The sequence below is a fragment of the Podarcis filfolensis genome (genome assembly GCF_964270895.1).
Source record: "Podarcis filfolensis genome assembly, chromosome: 4".
In the NCBI taxonomy this organism is placed as follows: domain Eukaryota; kingdom Metazoa; phylum Chordata; class Lepidosauria; order Squamata; family Lacertidae; genus Podarcis; species Podarcis filfolensis.
This window is the reverse complement of record NC_139607.1, coordinates 104182259-104197464: the sequence shown is the minus strand read 5'-3', so window position 1 is coordinate 104197464 and position 15206 is coordinate 104182259. Positions and strand designations below refer to the sequence as shown.

The following is a 15206-nucleotide window of genomic DNA, read 5'->3' as shown; positions in this document are numbered from 1 at the left end:
ACTCTTCGTGACCCCATGGACCAGAGCACGCCAGGCACTTCTGTCTTCCACTGCCTCCCGCAGTTTAGTCAGACTCATGTTTGTAGCTTCGAAGACACTATCCAACCATCTCGTCCTCTGTCGTCCCCTTCTCCTTGTGCCCTCCATCTTTCCCAACATCAGGGTCTTTTCCAGGGAGTCTTCTCTTCTCATGAGGTGGCCAAAGTATTGGAGCCTCAGCTTCACGATCTGTCCTTCCAGTGAGCACTCAGGGCTGATTTCCTTAAGAATGGATAGGTTTGATCTTCTTGCAGTCCATGGGACTCTTAAGAGTCTCCTCCAGCACCATAATTCAAAAGCATCAATTCTTCGACGATCAGCCTTCTTTATGGTCCAGCTCTCACTTCCATACATCACTACTGGGAAAACCATAGCTTTTACAATACGGACCTTTGTTGGCAAGGTGATGTCTCTACTTTTTAAGATGCTGTCTAGGTTGGTCATTGCTTTCCTCCCAAGAAGCAGGCGTCTCTTAATTTCGTGGCTGCTGTCACCATCTGCAGTGATCATGGAGCCCAAGAAAGTAAAATCTCTCACTGCCTCCATTTCTTCTCCTTCTATTTGCCAGGAGGTGATGGGACCAGTAGCCATGATCTTCGTTTTTTTGATGTTGAGCTTCAGACCATATTTTGCGCTCTCCTCTTTTACCCTCAATGAAAGGTTCTTTAATTCCTCCTCACTTTCTGCCATCAAGGTTGTGTCATCTGCATATCTGAGGTTGTTGATATTTCTTCCAGCAATCTTAATTCCGGCTAGGGATTCATCCAGCCCAGCCTTTCGCATGATGAATTCTGCATATAAGTTAAATAACCAGGGAGACAATATCCACAGCATACAGCCAGTCAACTTTATGGCGCTGGTCCGTATGATAATATAACAGCCCAGGCGACACTAACACCTTTGCATTTTAGTCACACCGCGACCTGTGTGCAACGCGCCTTTCGGAAAGTCCCTGTCTCAGGGCAACCACTGAGCTCCTTTGTTAATATTAAGCAACAACATTCGGAGCCCTACCATCAATTTATAGATAGGTTGAAAGAATCAGTCACTAGGCAGGTTGATAACACTACAGCCCAAAATGAATTGATGAAAAAATTGGCTTTTGAAAATGCAAACACCGACTGCAAAAAGGCATTGCAGTCAATTATACATCGCCCTAAATATGACCTGGCCGATATGATTCAAACTTGTGCAGAAATTGGAAGCCAGAGTCATGCGATGTCCTTGCTTGCCGGTGCCATCCAAGCTGGCAATAAGCCAACAGGCAATTGCTTCAACTGCACGCGCCCAGGTCATTTTGCTAAACAATGCAGAGCCCCTGGCGGAGGAGCAAATAGGAATGGTGATGGCAATAAGGCTAAACCTTCCAAAAAATGCCCCAAATGTGGTAAAGGCTATCATTGGGCAAATCAGTGCCGGAGTTCAGGAAACTCCATGGTGGCCCCACTCTCGGGCCACGAGAAATAGAGAGAAAAACAGAAATAGAGAGCCCTTTGCCATCAGTTTCCGCTATTGAAAATTTTCCTAAGGAAACACCTTCTGATTTCACCATTGATTTAATTAATCAGGAAACCAAAGACGCTGTTTTACCTGGTGAAATCGTGCTCATGCCCACCCAACTGGCAGGCCCACTACCTCCTAAGGTCGCAGGCTTGATTTTACCCAAATTCTCTGCAGCCAAAGAAGGAATCATGATTATTCCGGGAGTCCTAGATCCTGCCTATGTGGGCACAATCATGGTTCAACTTTGGAACCATCTGCCCATGCAGTTTAAAAAGGGTGAGTCTTGGGCACATTTGGTAGTGCTCCCTTCTCATCCTACTGCTTCTATTATGGATAGTAATTTGCACCAGCTCTCTCCTCTCTCTCCACAGCTATTAGTTGTAATCCAGAGGATCGGTGAACAGAAACTTCTACGCAAGTACAAAATCAATGGCAAAGTTCTGGAAGGCTTGATTGACACAGGCGCAGACATTTCTGTCATATCTAGTACTTGCTGGGACCCCACGTGGCTCCTTGAGTCTGCCTCTGCAGTTTGGGGTGTGGGTGGACCTCAAACCTCTTCTAAAAGCATACAGTGGCTGCCTGTTTCTCTGCCTGATAGCTCTGAAACCATTGCATACATCCAGCCCTGTGTGCTGAAAATCCACCTCAGTCTGTGGGGCAGAGATTTGCTACAACAATTGCAAGCTACCATTCAATTTAATGAGTAAGCTTGCACTCCCCCATACTATGTGAATCAAGCCCTCCAGCCTTTCCGTCTTCAGTGGCCAAATAAAATCGCTCTCACTTCAAGCTGAACAGTTTAGAAAGGAACAGCAGCTGGAAGCAAGCCCTGATAATTTGCTTCTGTGCCTCATTTCGTGCCTTAATATAAATTCCATGATAGTGCTCATTTTCAGTGTTTTGTTTTTGCCCCTTTCTGCTTCCGCTCCTAATAGCGGTGATTCCACACCAATTAATGTGTGGGAATCTTTTGCAAAAACCCTCAATGTTTCATCCTTTTGCCTAACTCAGCAGGTATCAATAGGTGAAATCCTTGGGTCTTGCCTTATCCCTGTTTGCCATGACCCTCTCAATTTGCAAAATGATACCTGGTTTTATTCATCCTTACCCCAAAATGATTCTCTCCGCACCCTTGGTTATTCCGGTTACCATAACTGGGGTAACCAAGTTCGCCGACGCCCATCTCTGGCCATTGATTTGTTGACCCCATATGTGGCCTCTTTTAATATCACTTGCGCCTGTATGGTCAATTGCACAAAACCCAACTGTGTGACAATGGGCAAGGATAATTTCAACTGTTCTGATTATGTAAATATTTCCTATGTATATAAATATACAGAGCTGCCTGAAGGCTGGTTCTGGTCGTGTCCAGGCTACACATTCAATTATATTCCAGCAAATATTAGCCATGGCACACCTTGCTGCTTAAGCCGTTTGTCTATCATATTACCCAAAAAGCATCATTTATCCCGCTCTCGATATCGACGCTCTGTGGAATTGACTAATGATTGTGATGATTCTGTTTCTCTCCCTATCAGATCTGAATATATTTCTCTAGCTGTCTCTCTTTTAGGAGTCCCTGGATTGGCTGTACGGAATAGCAATAATATTAACTCTTTAGCTTGCTCCGCAGCAAAAGCCTTGAATTCTACTTCACAAGCTCTTCACCTTTTGAATAAAGAACAGAGTGAATTGCATCACGGGACTCTTACAGAATCACGCTGCAATAGATTATTTGCTAATGCTTCATCATTATGGTTGTGAACAAGTGAATGACATGTGTTGTTTCAATATTACTGACAATTCTAAAACTATTCAAGCACAAATTTCTCATTTGCAAAATCTCACACATCACATCAAACAGGACGTTGGACTTTCTGGCCTCTGGGATTCGTTTACCCAGTGGCTCACTGGCTGGTTGCCAAATATGAATTGGCTTCGCAATCTTTTTCAATATGTTATTATCATAATATGTATATTAATTTTGCTATGTTGTTTCATCCAGTGCATCCCTGGTCTCATACGCCTTTGGTCTCAGTGTTTTTCTCCTCCTCAGCCACCCAATAAAATTATTGCTGCCTACTTTGCGAAATGGCAGCACCAACAGTAGACATTAGGGGAGATGTGGGCAGAATTATCTCGGGCATGCGCTGGCAAACCACGTATCCCGAGGTATTTTTTGTCCCATTCACACTGAATTCACATAACAACATCGGTGGGCGGAATTATTTCGGGTATGCGCTGGCAAACCACGTATCCCGATGTATTTTTGTCCCACTCACCATTAAATAAATAAAGAAAGGGAGAGATGCTGGGATGCTGGATGCTATAATCCTATACACGACTGTGGCCTGATGGGAAGTCTTGCTCTTAAGTTTAGCTCCTGCACATAATGCTGCACAAACCGTACTAAGACATTCACTCACCACCTTAGAATGTTCAGTTCACATTGAGTTCAGGAAAACATTGTACTTTGACCCATTCTTAATGCATAGTTGATCACATCTACGGAACGTGGTTACTATGCTCTTTTAAGTTTCCTATATCAATCATTAGTAATTGTTTTAAGTCTTATTATATTAATCATTGGTTATAATTTAATTAGGAGGTTTTCATGCCTGTCTAGTTCTGTGCACCCTTTCCCAGTCTTTAATCTATTGGTGATTAATACAACCTTTGCTTTGTACTTGTGTTAACCAATCAGCAATAAGCACATATGTGGCAATGTTGTAATATTCAATAAAAGAGGCTCCTTGAGACTTGCTCAGGAGATGCCTCCCAGATGACACTCGCTACCTGTCTGTCGTTATTTCAACCCAACAAATCCTTGTTGCTCTTTCAGGAAAAGGATCGTTTTGAGGAAATGGACCTGGATTCCTGTGAGGCAGAGAGGCCTCCGTTCGACATCAGAGAGAGGCCACTGGGTAAGGAGGAAGGCGGTTTTTCTCCATTTGGTCTCATTCTGTTGGTTTCCCAACTAATCTGTGGGTTCTTTTTTTGGGGGGGTGGACTGTTGGGGTCAAGGGTCCAGAGGAGGGGAGGTGTATTTTTATACAACTAACATATGAAATGGGCACAAACGTCTAACTGCACTCAGCAGGTACGGCTTTCTCAAAGGCCCATCTGTAGTTAGAGATGTCCTGCTTCACCTGTGAGAGAGGCAGGCATTCCTGGCGTCCTGCTTACGTTTTTTCTCTTGTAGGTGAAAGAATGATGCTGGCAAGACCTCCTGATCCACCTTTTCATGGGGGCAGAAGGGAAGCAGCGGCTGTGGAACCAGATCAGGTCAGAGGAAGCAGCCTTGTGGGGACAGAGGCCAAGGGATGGAGCAATGTCATGGACTGCTTGGGCACAGAGGAATGGTGGGAGGAAGCAGCTGGGGAGCCAGGAAGGGAGGACGTCTTAGAGACCAAGGAGTAGAGGTGGAGGAAGGATGAGCAGTCAGAGGGAGAAGCCTGGGAAGAGGAGGTGTCAGAAGCTGAAGGGGTAACAGGGCTTAGTGAGCTGGGAGACTCTGTGTCAAAATGCAGTCCAGAATCAGAGGCAGAAGAGGAAGGAGGCGAGTGGAGGAGGGAGGTCGGGAGGCAGAGCTGAGTCAGGAGAAGGAGGAGCCACTGGGGGCTCCCTCTCCTTCTGCCAGAAGCCCCCCTCCCTGCTTGTCTCTCAGAGCCAGGAGACGTCTGACAATGGAGGAGCAAAGGCAGGCTGCACACTGGCGCACTGTTCAATCGCTTGCCAGAAACCCCAGAGAGGAGGGGACTTGGAAAGCTGTGGGGAGCCGGGGGCCTTCTCTTTTAGCAGCTGATTTCATGGAGGAATGATTAATGGACTTCAATGTCTGTACACTAATGCGCAAAGTATGGGAAATAAACAAGATGAGCTTGAGCTCTTGGTACAGCAAACTAAATATGACATAATAGGAATCACTGAAACCTGGTGGGATAAGTCCCACGATTGGAATGTAATAATGGAGGGATACAATCTATTTCAGAGAAACAGACCAGACAAGAAAGGAGGAGGAGTGGCGTTATATGTCAGGGATGTGTATACCTGTGAAGAGATCCAAGATTTAGAACCTCAAAGCCAAAGTGAGAGCATTTGGGTCAAAATTAAGGGAGAGAAGAATAACAGTGACCTCATTGTGGGAGTTTACTATAGATCCCCAAGCCAAACGGAGGACATAGATGATGCCTTCCTGGAACAGATGGCCAAGCATGCAAAAGGAAGGGAGATAGTAGTAATGGGGGACTTCAATTACCCGGATATTTGTTGGATGTCAAACTCAGCCAAGAGCATAAGGTCAAACAGATTCCTCACTGGCCTTGCAGACAACTTCATTGTCCAGAAAGTGGGAGAAGCAACAAGAGGAACAGCCATTTTAGATCTGGTCCTAACTAATGTTGATGACCTGGTTAGTGGGGTAGAAGTGGAAGGATCATTAGGCGCGAGTGACCATGCTCTTCTGAAGTTTACTATACAGCGGAAAGGAGCAGCCAAGCATACTAGGACTCAATTTCTCGACTTTAAGAAAGCCGACTTCATAAAACTTAGGGAAGTGCTTGGTGAGATCCCATGGACAGTAATACTAAAAGGAAAGGGAGTTCATGATGGCTGGGAGTTTGTTAAGAGGGAGATAGTAAAAGCACAACTTCAGGCAATACCAATGAGACGGAAACATGGAAGGTGCCTAAAGAAGCCAGGGTGGCTATCTAAAGAACTTTTAACTGAGTTAAGATTAAAAAAGGATGTGTACAAAAAATGGAAAAGGGGGGAAACCACCAAAGAGGAATTCAAACAAATAGCCAGCACGTGTAGACACAAAGTCAGAAAAGCTAAAGCACAGAATGAACTCAGGCTTGCTAGAGAGGTTAAAAGCAACAAAAAAGGCTTTTATGGGTATGTTCGTAGCAAAAGGAAGAACAAAGAAACAGTGGGGTCACTCAGAGGAGAAGATGGTGAAATGCAAACAGGGGACACAGAAAGGGCTGAACTCCTCAATGCCTTCTTTGCCTCAGTCTTCTCCGATAAAGAAAACAATGCCCGACCTGAAGAATTTGGAGCAAATGATTCAGCAGAGGAAACACAGCCCAGAATAACTAAGGAGATAGTACAAGAATACTTGGCTAGTCTAGATGTATTCAAGTCTCCAGGGCCAGATGAACTGCATCCAAGAGTATTAAAAGAACTGGCAGATGTGATTTCAGAACCACTGGCAGTCATCTTTGAGAATTCCTGGAGAACAGGCGAAGTCCCGGCAGACTGGAGGAGGGCAAATGTTGTCCCTATTTTCAAAAAGGGGAAAAGAGAGGACCCAAATAATTACCGCCCAGTCAGTCTGACATCAATACCAGGGAAGATTCTGGAGCAGATCATTAAGCAAACAGTCTGTGAGCACCTAGAAAGGAATGCTGTGATCACCAGTAGTCAGCATGGATTTCTGAAAAATAAGTCATGTCAGACTAACCTGATCTCGTTTTTTGACAGAATTACAAGCCTGGTAGATGAAGGGAACGCAGTGGATGTAGCCTACCTTGATTTCAGCAAGGCATTTGACAAGGTGCCCCATGATATTCTTGTAAAGAAGCTGGTAAAATGTGGTCTTGACTATGCTACCACTCAGTGGATTTGTAACTGGCTGACTGACCGAACCCAAAGGGTGCTCATCAATGGTTCCTCTTCATCCTGGAGAAGAGTGACTAGTGGGGTGCCACAGGGTTCTGTCTTGGGCCCGGTCTTATTCAACATCTTTATCAACGACTTGGATGATGGACTCAAGGGCATCCTGATCAAATTTGCAGATGACACCAAACTGGGAGGGGTGGCTAACACCCCAGAGGACAGGATCACACTTCAAAACGACCTTAACAGATTAGAGAACTGGGCCAAAACAAACAAGATGAATTTTAACAGGGAGAAATGTAAAGTATTGCACTTGGGCAAAAAAAATGAGAGGCACAAATACAAGATGGGTGACACCTGGCTTGAGAGCACTACATGTGAAAAGGATCTAGGAGTCTTGGTTGACCACAAACTTGACATGAGCCAACAGTGTGACGCGGCAGCTAAAAAAGCCAATGCAATTCTGGGCTGCATCAATAGGAGTATAGCATCTAGATCAAGGGAAGTAATAGTGCCACTGTATTCTGCTCTGGTCAGACCTCACCTGGAGTACTGTGTCCAGTTCTGGGCACCACAGTTCAAGAAGGACATTGACAAACTGGAACGTGTCCAGAGGAGGGCAACCAAAATGGTCAAAGGCCTGGAAACGATGCCTTACGAGGAACGGCTAAGGGAGCTGGGCATGTTTAGCCTGGAGAAGAGGAGGTTAAGGGGTGATATGATAGCCATGTTCAAATATATAAAAGGATGTCACATAGAGGAGGGAGAAAGGTTGTTTTCTGCTGCTCCAGAGAAGCGGACACGGAGCAATGGATCCAAACTACAAGAAAGAAGATTCCACCTAAACATTAGGAAGAACTTCCTGACAGTAAGAGCTGTTCGACAGTGGAATTTGCTGCCAAGGAGTGTGGTGGAGTCTCCTTCTTTGGAGGTCTTTAAGCAGAGGCTTGACAACCATATGTCAGGAGTGCTCTGATGGTGTTTCCTGCTTGGCAGGGGGTTGGACTCGATGGCCCTTGTGGTCTCTTCCAGCTCTGTGATTCTATGATTCTATGATTCTATGACCCTGTCATGGAATTCTACTCTTTATTGATCCAGCAGAACTCCAATGTATAGTTAGCAGAGTAAAACCTAAACAGGTTACAGGATTTCCCAAAATAGACCAGAGGCAATTGTATTTCATCCAGCAGAGCTTTACTGCTACTGAAGACAAATGAGGATACTGGTCCCACATCCAAAACGTTCAGGATTGGCCCTGTCCATAAGAAATCCAGTTGCAGCAGACTTAACCTAAACTTACCACAACTTATAATGTCTAAACCTTAACATTCAGCATACTATGTACAGAACACCAGAAGGAAGAGAGAGAGAGAGAGAGAGAGAGAGAGAGAGAGAAACCCAGGCTCCTTCTGGCCTCTTCTTATAGTCAGGACCTTTCCCCCCGAGCAATAAATCTCAGAGGTTATGGACGCAGAGTTACGCTGTAAAGGCAAGCAGAGCTTTCATGTCTGAGCTGTGCTGTGTGCTGAGGAGCTGCAGAGAAGCCCAGCTCTCAGATCCTGCCTGCTGCTTTGCTGAGAGCAGAGGCAGTAGAGCTCTCTGGGTGAAGCTGCTGCGAAGCTGTGTGCTGAAGCAGGCTGGCAAGGATGAAGCTGGAGGCCTCTCCTCGGAAAACAGCTGGCACGCGAGTACTGAGCCCCGGGGGAGGAGATGGCAGAGCTTCAATAAACTTTTGACGTCCCCTTTGAGCGGCTCAACGGCCAGAACTGGGAAGTCTGTTCTAGAAGAGCAAGTGGGTGGCTAATGGCCACAGGGCTCTGGCATTGCATACAAGCTCCATCGGCCCAGGCTGCTGCTGGAGCTGCTGCAGCAGACGTGGAGGCTGCTCTGCAGAGAGCGCAGCAGGTGCTGTGTATGCTGAGGGCAAGTGTGCACGCTTTGCTGTTGCCCCACCTTGAGGGTCTCAAGATGGCTCAGGCTGCTTGGCAGGCGCTGGAGAGGGTTTGTGTAACAACAGCGGGAGCCGAGGGCCATGAGGGAGTTGAGGGCCCAGTGGGAGCTGAAGGCCACGTTCCTGAAACCACAGTTGGGTGCTTTGTCTCTGGGAGGCCATGTGATGAAGAGGGCCATAGACAGAGAGCTGAGGGGCACCCAGTTGGGTGCTTTGTCTCTGGGAGGCCATGTGATGAAGAGGGCCATAGACAGAGAGCTGAGGGACAGGCTGTGCACCCAAAGGTGGGGGTGCAGGGAATACACGTTTATGTGATGAAGAGGCTCGTAGACAGAGAGCCGGGGTTCGAGCTGCAGGCCCAGGCTGTCCTGCACCCAAGGGTGGGGGCTTTTGCTTCGAGATGCTGCCACAGATGCAGGTCCCCCTCCCATCTCGTGAGAGACTGCCCTGTAGAAGCTCCAGAAGGAACCAAGGTCATCTCCCATATCAACCAACAGATAAGAGCCACCACATCTGCGTCGTCAAAGCGTGGGAAGCAGAAAACAAAGGGAACTGGCAGGGATGGCTCTGAACAAAGGCACCTAGCAGCTTCCATGGCAATAGTAAAGAGCTGTGAACAGGATGCTGTGCTGACCTTTGTAATCGATTCTAGTGCCTCCCACCACCTCGTGCCATCTAGTGGTCTTTTGCAGAACTGCACCTCTGTAAAATCTGGGAAATCTGTCTTGCAGATGGAACCAAACGTCCTCTGACACAATCTGGCTCATTGTTTTGCTCTTTCTTGCAGGAGTCGATAGAGGCGTTTGTAGTCCCCGGATTGTCCTGCTGTCTGTTATCCGTTGCTGATGGTTACAGAGTCTGTGTTGAGAATAACATGTGTTTCATTTCCAGGGATGGACAACACCTGGTCAGTGTGGAATGTAAAGACAGGCTGTTTGTGCTAGAAACTTCTCTTGCAGGTCCAGGTACCACCGAGGCAGCTCAAGCACAATGTGCCAACATTCCAGTCCATGATGCGTGCCATCATTTTTGGCACCGGAGGATGGGTCACATGTCCTGGGGTTATGTGAAGAAGATCCCAGAGTGCACTGAGGGGTGCAAAATGAAGTCATGTGCTCAATTTATTGGTTGCAGGGTGTGTAAGCAGGCGAAGGTGAAAACGTGCTCCTACCCAAGGTCTGAAAGAGTGACCAGCAGTCCTTTTGAGCTGGTGCATGCAGATTTGTGTGACCCTATGCCAGTAGCCAGTCTGGGCAGGGCCAAATATGCTCTCACTCTGACAGATGATTTTTCTAGAAATGGGTGGGTCTTCATAATCAAACACAAGAGTGAGGCTGCGCCACTGATCAGAGACTGGATTGCAGCAGTGGAACTGCAATTTTCCACACACGTGTGTAACTTTCAGACTGACCGCGGTGGGGAATTCGCCGGGTCTGCGCTGCAAAGTTTCTTCCGCCAGAAGGGAATAGATCACAGGTTGACGGTTCCACACAGACCCCAACAGAATGGTGTTGCAGAACGTAGGAACAGAACGCTGCAGGACATGTCCGCAGCTCTGCTGTCTGATGCCGGGCTTCCCCAGCGCTTTTGGGCCGAAGCCTGGAAAAATTCTAATTTTACGTTGAACAGGTCATTCAACTCTGTTGTAGGGGACACACCCTATTTTCTGCTGCATGGCAAGAAGCCCAAGGTGCATTTCTTCCGTGTATTTGGCTGCGAGGCCTGGGTCCTTGTGCCAAACGCCAAGCTCAGAAAGGGTGGCCCTGGGTCCCAAAAGATGATTTTCTGTGGGTATGAGCCAGGGACCAAGGGGTGGAGATTTGCCTGTCCAACAGGCAATCAGTCCAGGATTCTGCTCAGCAGCAGTGCTGAGTTCTGTGAGTAGAATGGATGGACACGCATACATGGGAACCCTGATGTTCTTTCAGAGAGTCTGCAAGACTCTGCTGCTGAGGAAGAGGTAGAGGTTGAACCTGCTGCTGAGGCACAGAGTCCTGACCCAGAGCAGGTAGAGGGAAGAACTTCTCCTAAAGCTGTGAAGCTTGAGCATAGAAGTGCTCCTTCCTCACCCACAGGTTCAGCTGAGAAGTCTAAATGGTGCAGTAAGTCAGAGGGGGAGCTCTCGGAGACCAAGGATGTTCTAGCTGGTCCTAGTGGGTCTGAGGGGGTACCTGAAACTGGGTTGAGATGTTCAGCTCGCACAACGAAAGGTAAACCTCCTGACAGGTTTGCAGTCACAAGTGTGTGGGTTGGCATGGCACAGTGTGAAGCCGAGAGTTTTGAGGATGTTCAGAAACTGCCTCAGGAAGAAGCCAGGAAATGGCATGAGGCAATGCAGAAGGAGATGAGCTCAATGGAGTCTCTAGGTGTGTTCTCCCTCACAACGTTGCCAGTGGGCAAACAGGCCGTGAGCAGCCGCTGGGTTTACCGTCTTAAACCCACAGCAACAGGGGAACCACAGTAAAAGGCTAGGCTAGCAGCCAGAGGGTTCACGCAGCAAAAGGGGCTGCATTATACTGAGGTATATGCTCCTACTTCCAGAAGTGAAACTCTGCACATGCTCTTAGCCATTGCTGCAGAAAGAGTTTTTCAGGTGAATCACTCTGATGTGGATGTGGCCTATTTGAACTCAGAGCTCCAGGAGGATCTGTACATGCTTCCTCCTGCAGTGTTTGAGGGCAATGAGCCGAATACTTTATGGAAGTTTCACAAGTCCATTTATGGCTTAAAGCAATCGGCCAGAAATTGAAACTTGTACCTGAATGAAGCCTTAGAGAAGCTAGGTATCGGACTTCCAGGTTGGTGCCTCCGGTAATGGCGGAATTCCTCTGATTGGGAGGAATTTGCCCCGTGGGAATCTGGGTCTGGCCGCCACGGCGAAGGCAGAGACCCGCAAAAAATCACAGTCGGGAGAAGCCTGTGAGCGTGGGATTCGGCGGGCACCCTACTCGTGGGGAAACCCTGCAGGAGAGAGCAAAGAGAGCTAAAATACCGCTGCTCTGACCCTGGAAACGGGCTGCTAGCAGGACTGACTTTTTTGAATGTTCATTGACAGCGTTTAGAACGTTCATTGACAGCTAGCTAAATAAGAGAAATACATTGTTTCCACTGTCTCCGGCTGCTTTTAAAAAGGAGTAAAAGTAACTGAAAACTGAAACTAACTTTGGATTGTTTGAACTGTGTTGAAAAGAGGACATTACTGACTAATATAAATAGAAACTGTTTCCCCCTAGTGGAAGCCTTTGAAACTGGTTGCTTTACAAGAGCTGGCCTAGGGGAATTTCCAGCTGTAAGATAAAAATCTGTGAGACTCTGGGACTGACCTTGAATCCTTTAAGTGTTATGGCAAATGGAAAGGAAAAAACAGACCAGTCAACTACTGGAAAAAAAATAAGGTCTGGGAGGACTTGGCAGCAACCCAGGAGAGGCTCAACAACAGGCCTCCCTGCTTTTTCTGCTGCTGCTTCTGCACCAGTACACTCAAAACCAAGAGGAATGTCGACAGAAGAGGCCTTAGCGGTTGCATTAAATAAGATAAATGATTCATTGGAACAGCTTAACAAGAAAGTGGATGTTACAACTATTAAAATTGACTTAAATACAGAAAGTCTAAGTAATCTGGGACAAAAGGTGAACACCAATACAGAAACCATCCAGAAATTGATACAGGAATCTGCTTTGATACGGCAGACTGCGGAGGAAGCCAGGGAGAAAGCAGCTGCTGCTGAATGTAAAGTAACACAACTGGAGAGAGAGTCCCAGCCCTACAGAGGCAACTTGATGAACATAAGTTGACGCTTGCCATGATTGAACTTAAAGAAAAACAGACGAATCTGAGGATTAGAGCCCTACCTGAATTGGAGAAGGAAAGCTTGACAGACCTTCTCACACAGGAATTTGCTGACTTTTGGGATTTGGACTTGGGTCAAGAAGAGTTTAGAATTGTGAGGGCCTTCAGACTTGGAAGAGGAGGGGGAAAAAAGAGAAGAATAGATTCTTTCACCTTTGGTGGACATGCCCAAGGATTAAGACATTCTGGGAGATGATATATAACGAAATGAAAAAGGTATTCAAATATACCTTCCTGAAGAAACCAGAGGCCTTTCTTCTGGGCATGGTCGGCCAATTGGTGCCAAAGAAGGATAGAACATTTTTTTTTTATGTATGCAACAACAGCAGCAAGAATACTCATCGCGAAGTATTGGAAGACACAAGATTTACCCACCCGGGAAGAATGGCAGATGAAGTTGATGGACTATATGGAACTGGCGGAAATGACTGGCAGAATCCGAGACCAGGGAGAAGTCGGTGGAAGAAGACTGGAAAAAGTTTAAAGACTATTTACAGAAATACTGTAAAATTAATGAATGTTAGAAAAATGTTGGAATGAAGTTATATGGCTTTAGTAGAAATGTTATAAGGAATTAAGTATAAATAGATTAATAGAGTGTTAAAGGAAAAAATAAGGTTAGAATGTGTTAAGATAATTATAGGATAGAAAACAGAGGAAGATGGAAATGAATTGCTGAAACAATTAACAGAAGTGGAATACAAAAAGGGAGGTGTGAGGAGGTCGTTGAAATAAGTGAATGAAAGATAAGATATTGCAATTGATGTGTTTTAAACTGTTTTTGTTTTGTTAGTTTAATGTGTTAGTGTTATGTGTTAGTGTTAGTGTTATGTAGTGTTTTTGTATTGTATTGTATTGTCAATTTTTTTGTAGTGTTTAAATTGTTGGAAAAGTAATAAATATTATTTTCAAAAAAAGAGAGAGAAGCTAGGTATCAGGAAGAGTTTTGCTGACAGCTGCCTGTACCTTTTTTTTTTTAAATATATATTTATTCAATTTTTCCAATTTTATACAAACACAAAAAGAAAAAGAAAAAGAAAAATATTAAAAACAAGTCAATTTCAATATAAATTTTTCAATAACATGTTTCTTTGACTTCCTCATACCTCCCCTTCTTGTTTTCTATTTCGAATTGTTAATCCAGCAAATCCTAATCTCTTAACATTCCTTTTACCTAACACCCTTTTTCCCAATCAACATTTTTTAAAATTTTATAACTTAAACAATATTAATCCCAGTTCTTTTTATCATAACAGCCAGAGACCACATAAGTTCAATCCAACATCTTTCAAAGTTCATTAATTTTGCAATGTTTCTGTAAATATTCCTTAAATTTCTTCCAATCTTCTTCTGCCAACTCTTCTCCCTGGTCGCGGATTCTGCCAGTCATTTCTGCCAGTCCCATAGAGTCAATCAACTTCATCTGCCATTCTTCCAGAGTGGGTAGATCTTGCGTCTTCCAGTGCTTTGCTATAAGTATTCTTGCTGCTGTTGTAGCATACATAAAGAAAGTGCTGTCCTTCTTTGGCACCAAATGGCCGACTATGCCCAAGAGAAAGGCCTCCGGTTTCTTCAGAAATGTATACTTAAATACCTTTTTCATTTCATTATAAATCATTTCCCAGAAAGCCTTGATCTTTGGGCACGTCCACCAAAGGTGAAAGAATGTACCTTCAGTCTCTTTACATTTCCAACATTTATTATCAGGCAGATGATATATTTTTGCAAGCTTGACTGGGGTCATGTACCACCTGTATATCATTTTCATAATATATTCTCTTAAGGCATTACATGCCGTAAATTTCATACCGGTGGTCCACAACTGTTCCCAGTCAGCAAACATGATATTGTGTCCAACATCTTGTGCCCATTTAATCATAGCTGACTTAACCGTTTCATCCTGTGTATTCCATTTCAGCAGCAAGTTATACATTTTTGACATGATCTTAGTTTTAGGTTCTAGCACCTCTGTTTCTAATTTGGATTTTTCCACCTGGAAGCCAATTTTCTTGTCCAAATTGTAAGCCTCCATTATCTGAAAATAATGAAGCCAGTCTCGCACTTTGTTTTTTAGTTTCTCAAAGCTCTGCAATTTCAATCTGTCTCCTTCTTGTTCCAAAATTTCCCAATATTTCGGCCATTTGGCCTCCATATTGAGCTTTTTCTGGGCTTTCGCTTCCATTGGTGACAACCACCTTGGGGTCTTATTTTCCAACAAATCTTTATATCTGATCCAAACAT

At 45.3% G+C, this 15206-nt stretch overlaps 2 protein-coding genes across 5 annotated transcripts in view; both read left to right on the top strand.

The window, feature by feature from the left end:
* LOC310760704 (uncharacterized protein) overlaps positions 1-15206 on the top strand; it is a 395412-nt gene that overhangs the window by 36300 nt on the left and 343906 nt on the right. The window lies entirely within an intron of this gene.
* LOC310760695 (uncharacterized protein) overlaps positions 1-15206 on the top strand; it is a 67828-nt gene that overhangs the window by 41375 nt on the left and 11247 nt on the right. For all 3 annotated transcript variants that reach the window (XM_083609684.1, XM_083609683.1, XM_083609685.1), the window contains 2 exons: positions 4388-4469; positions 4748-4830. In XM_083609684.1, the coding sequence (XP_083465810.1) occupies positions 4388-4469; positions 4748-4830 (165 nt within the window). The remainder of the gene's footprint in view (positions 1-4387; positions 4470-4747; positions 4831-15206) is intronic.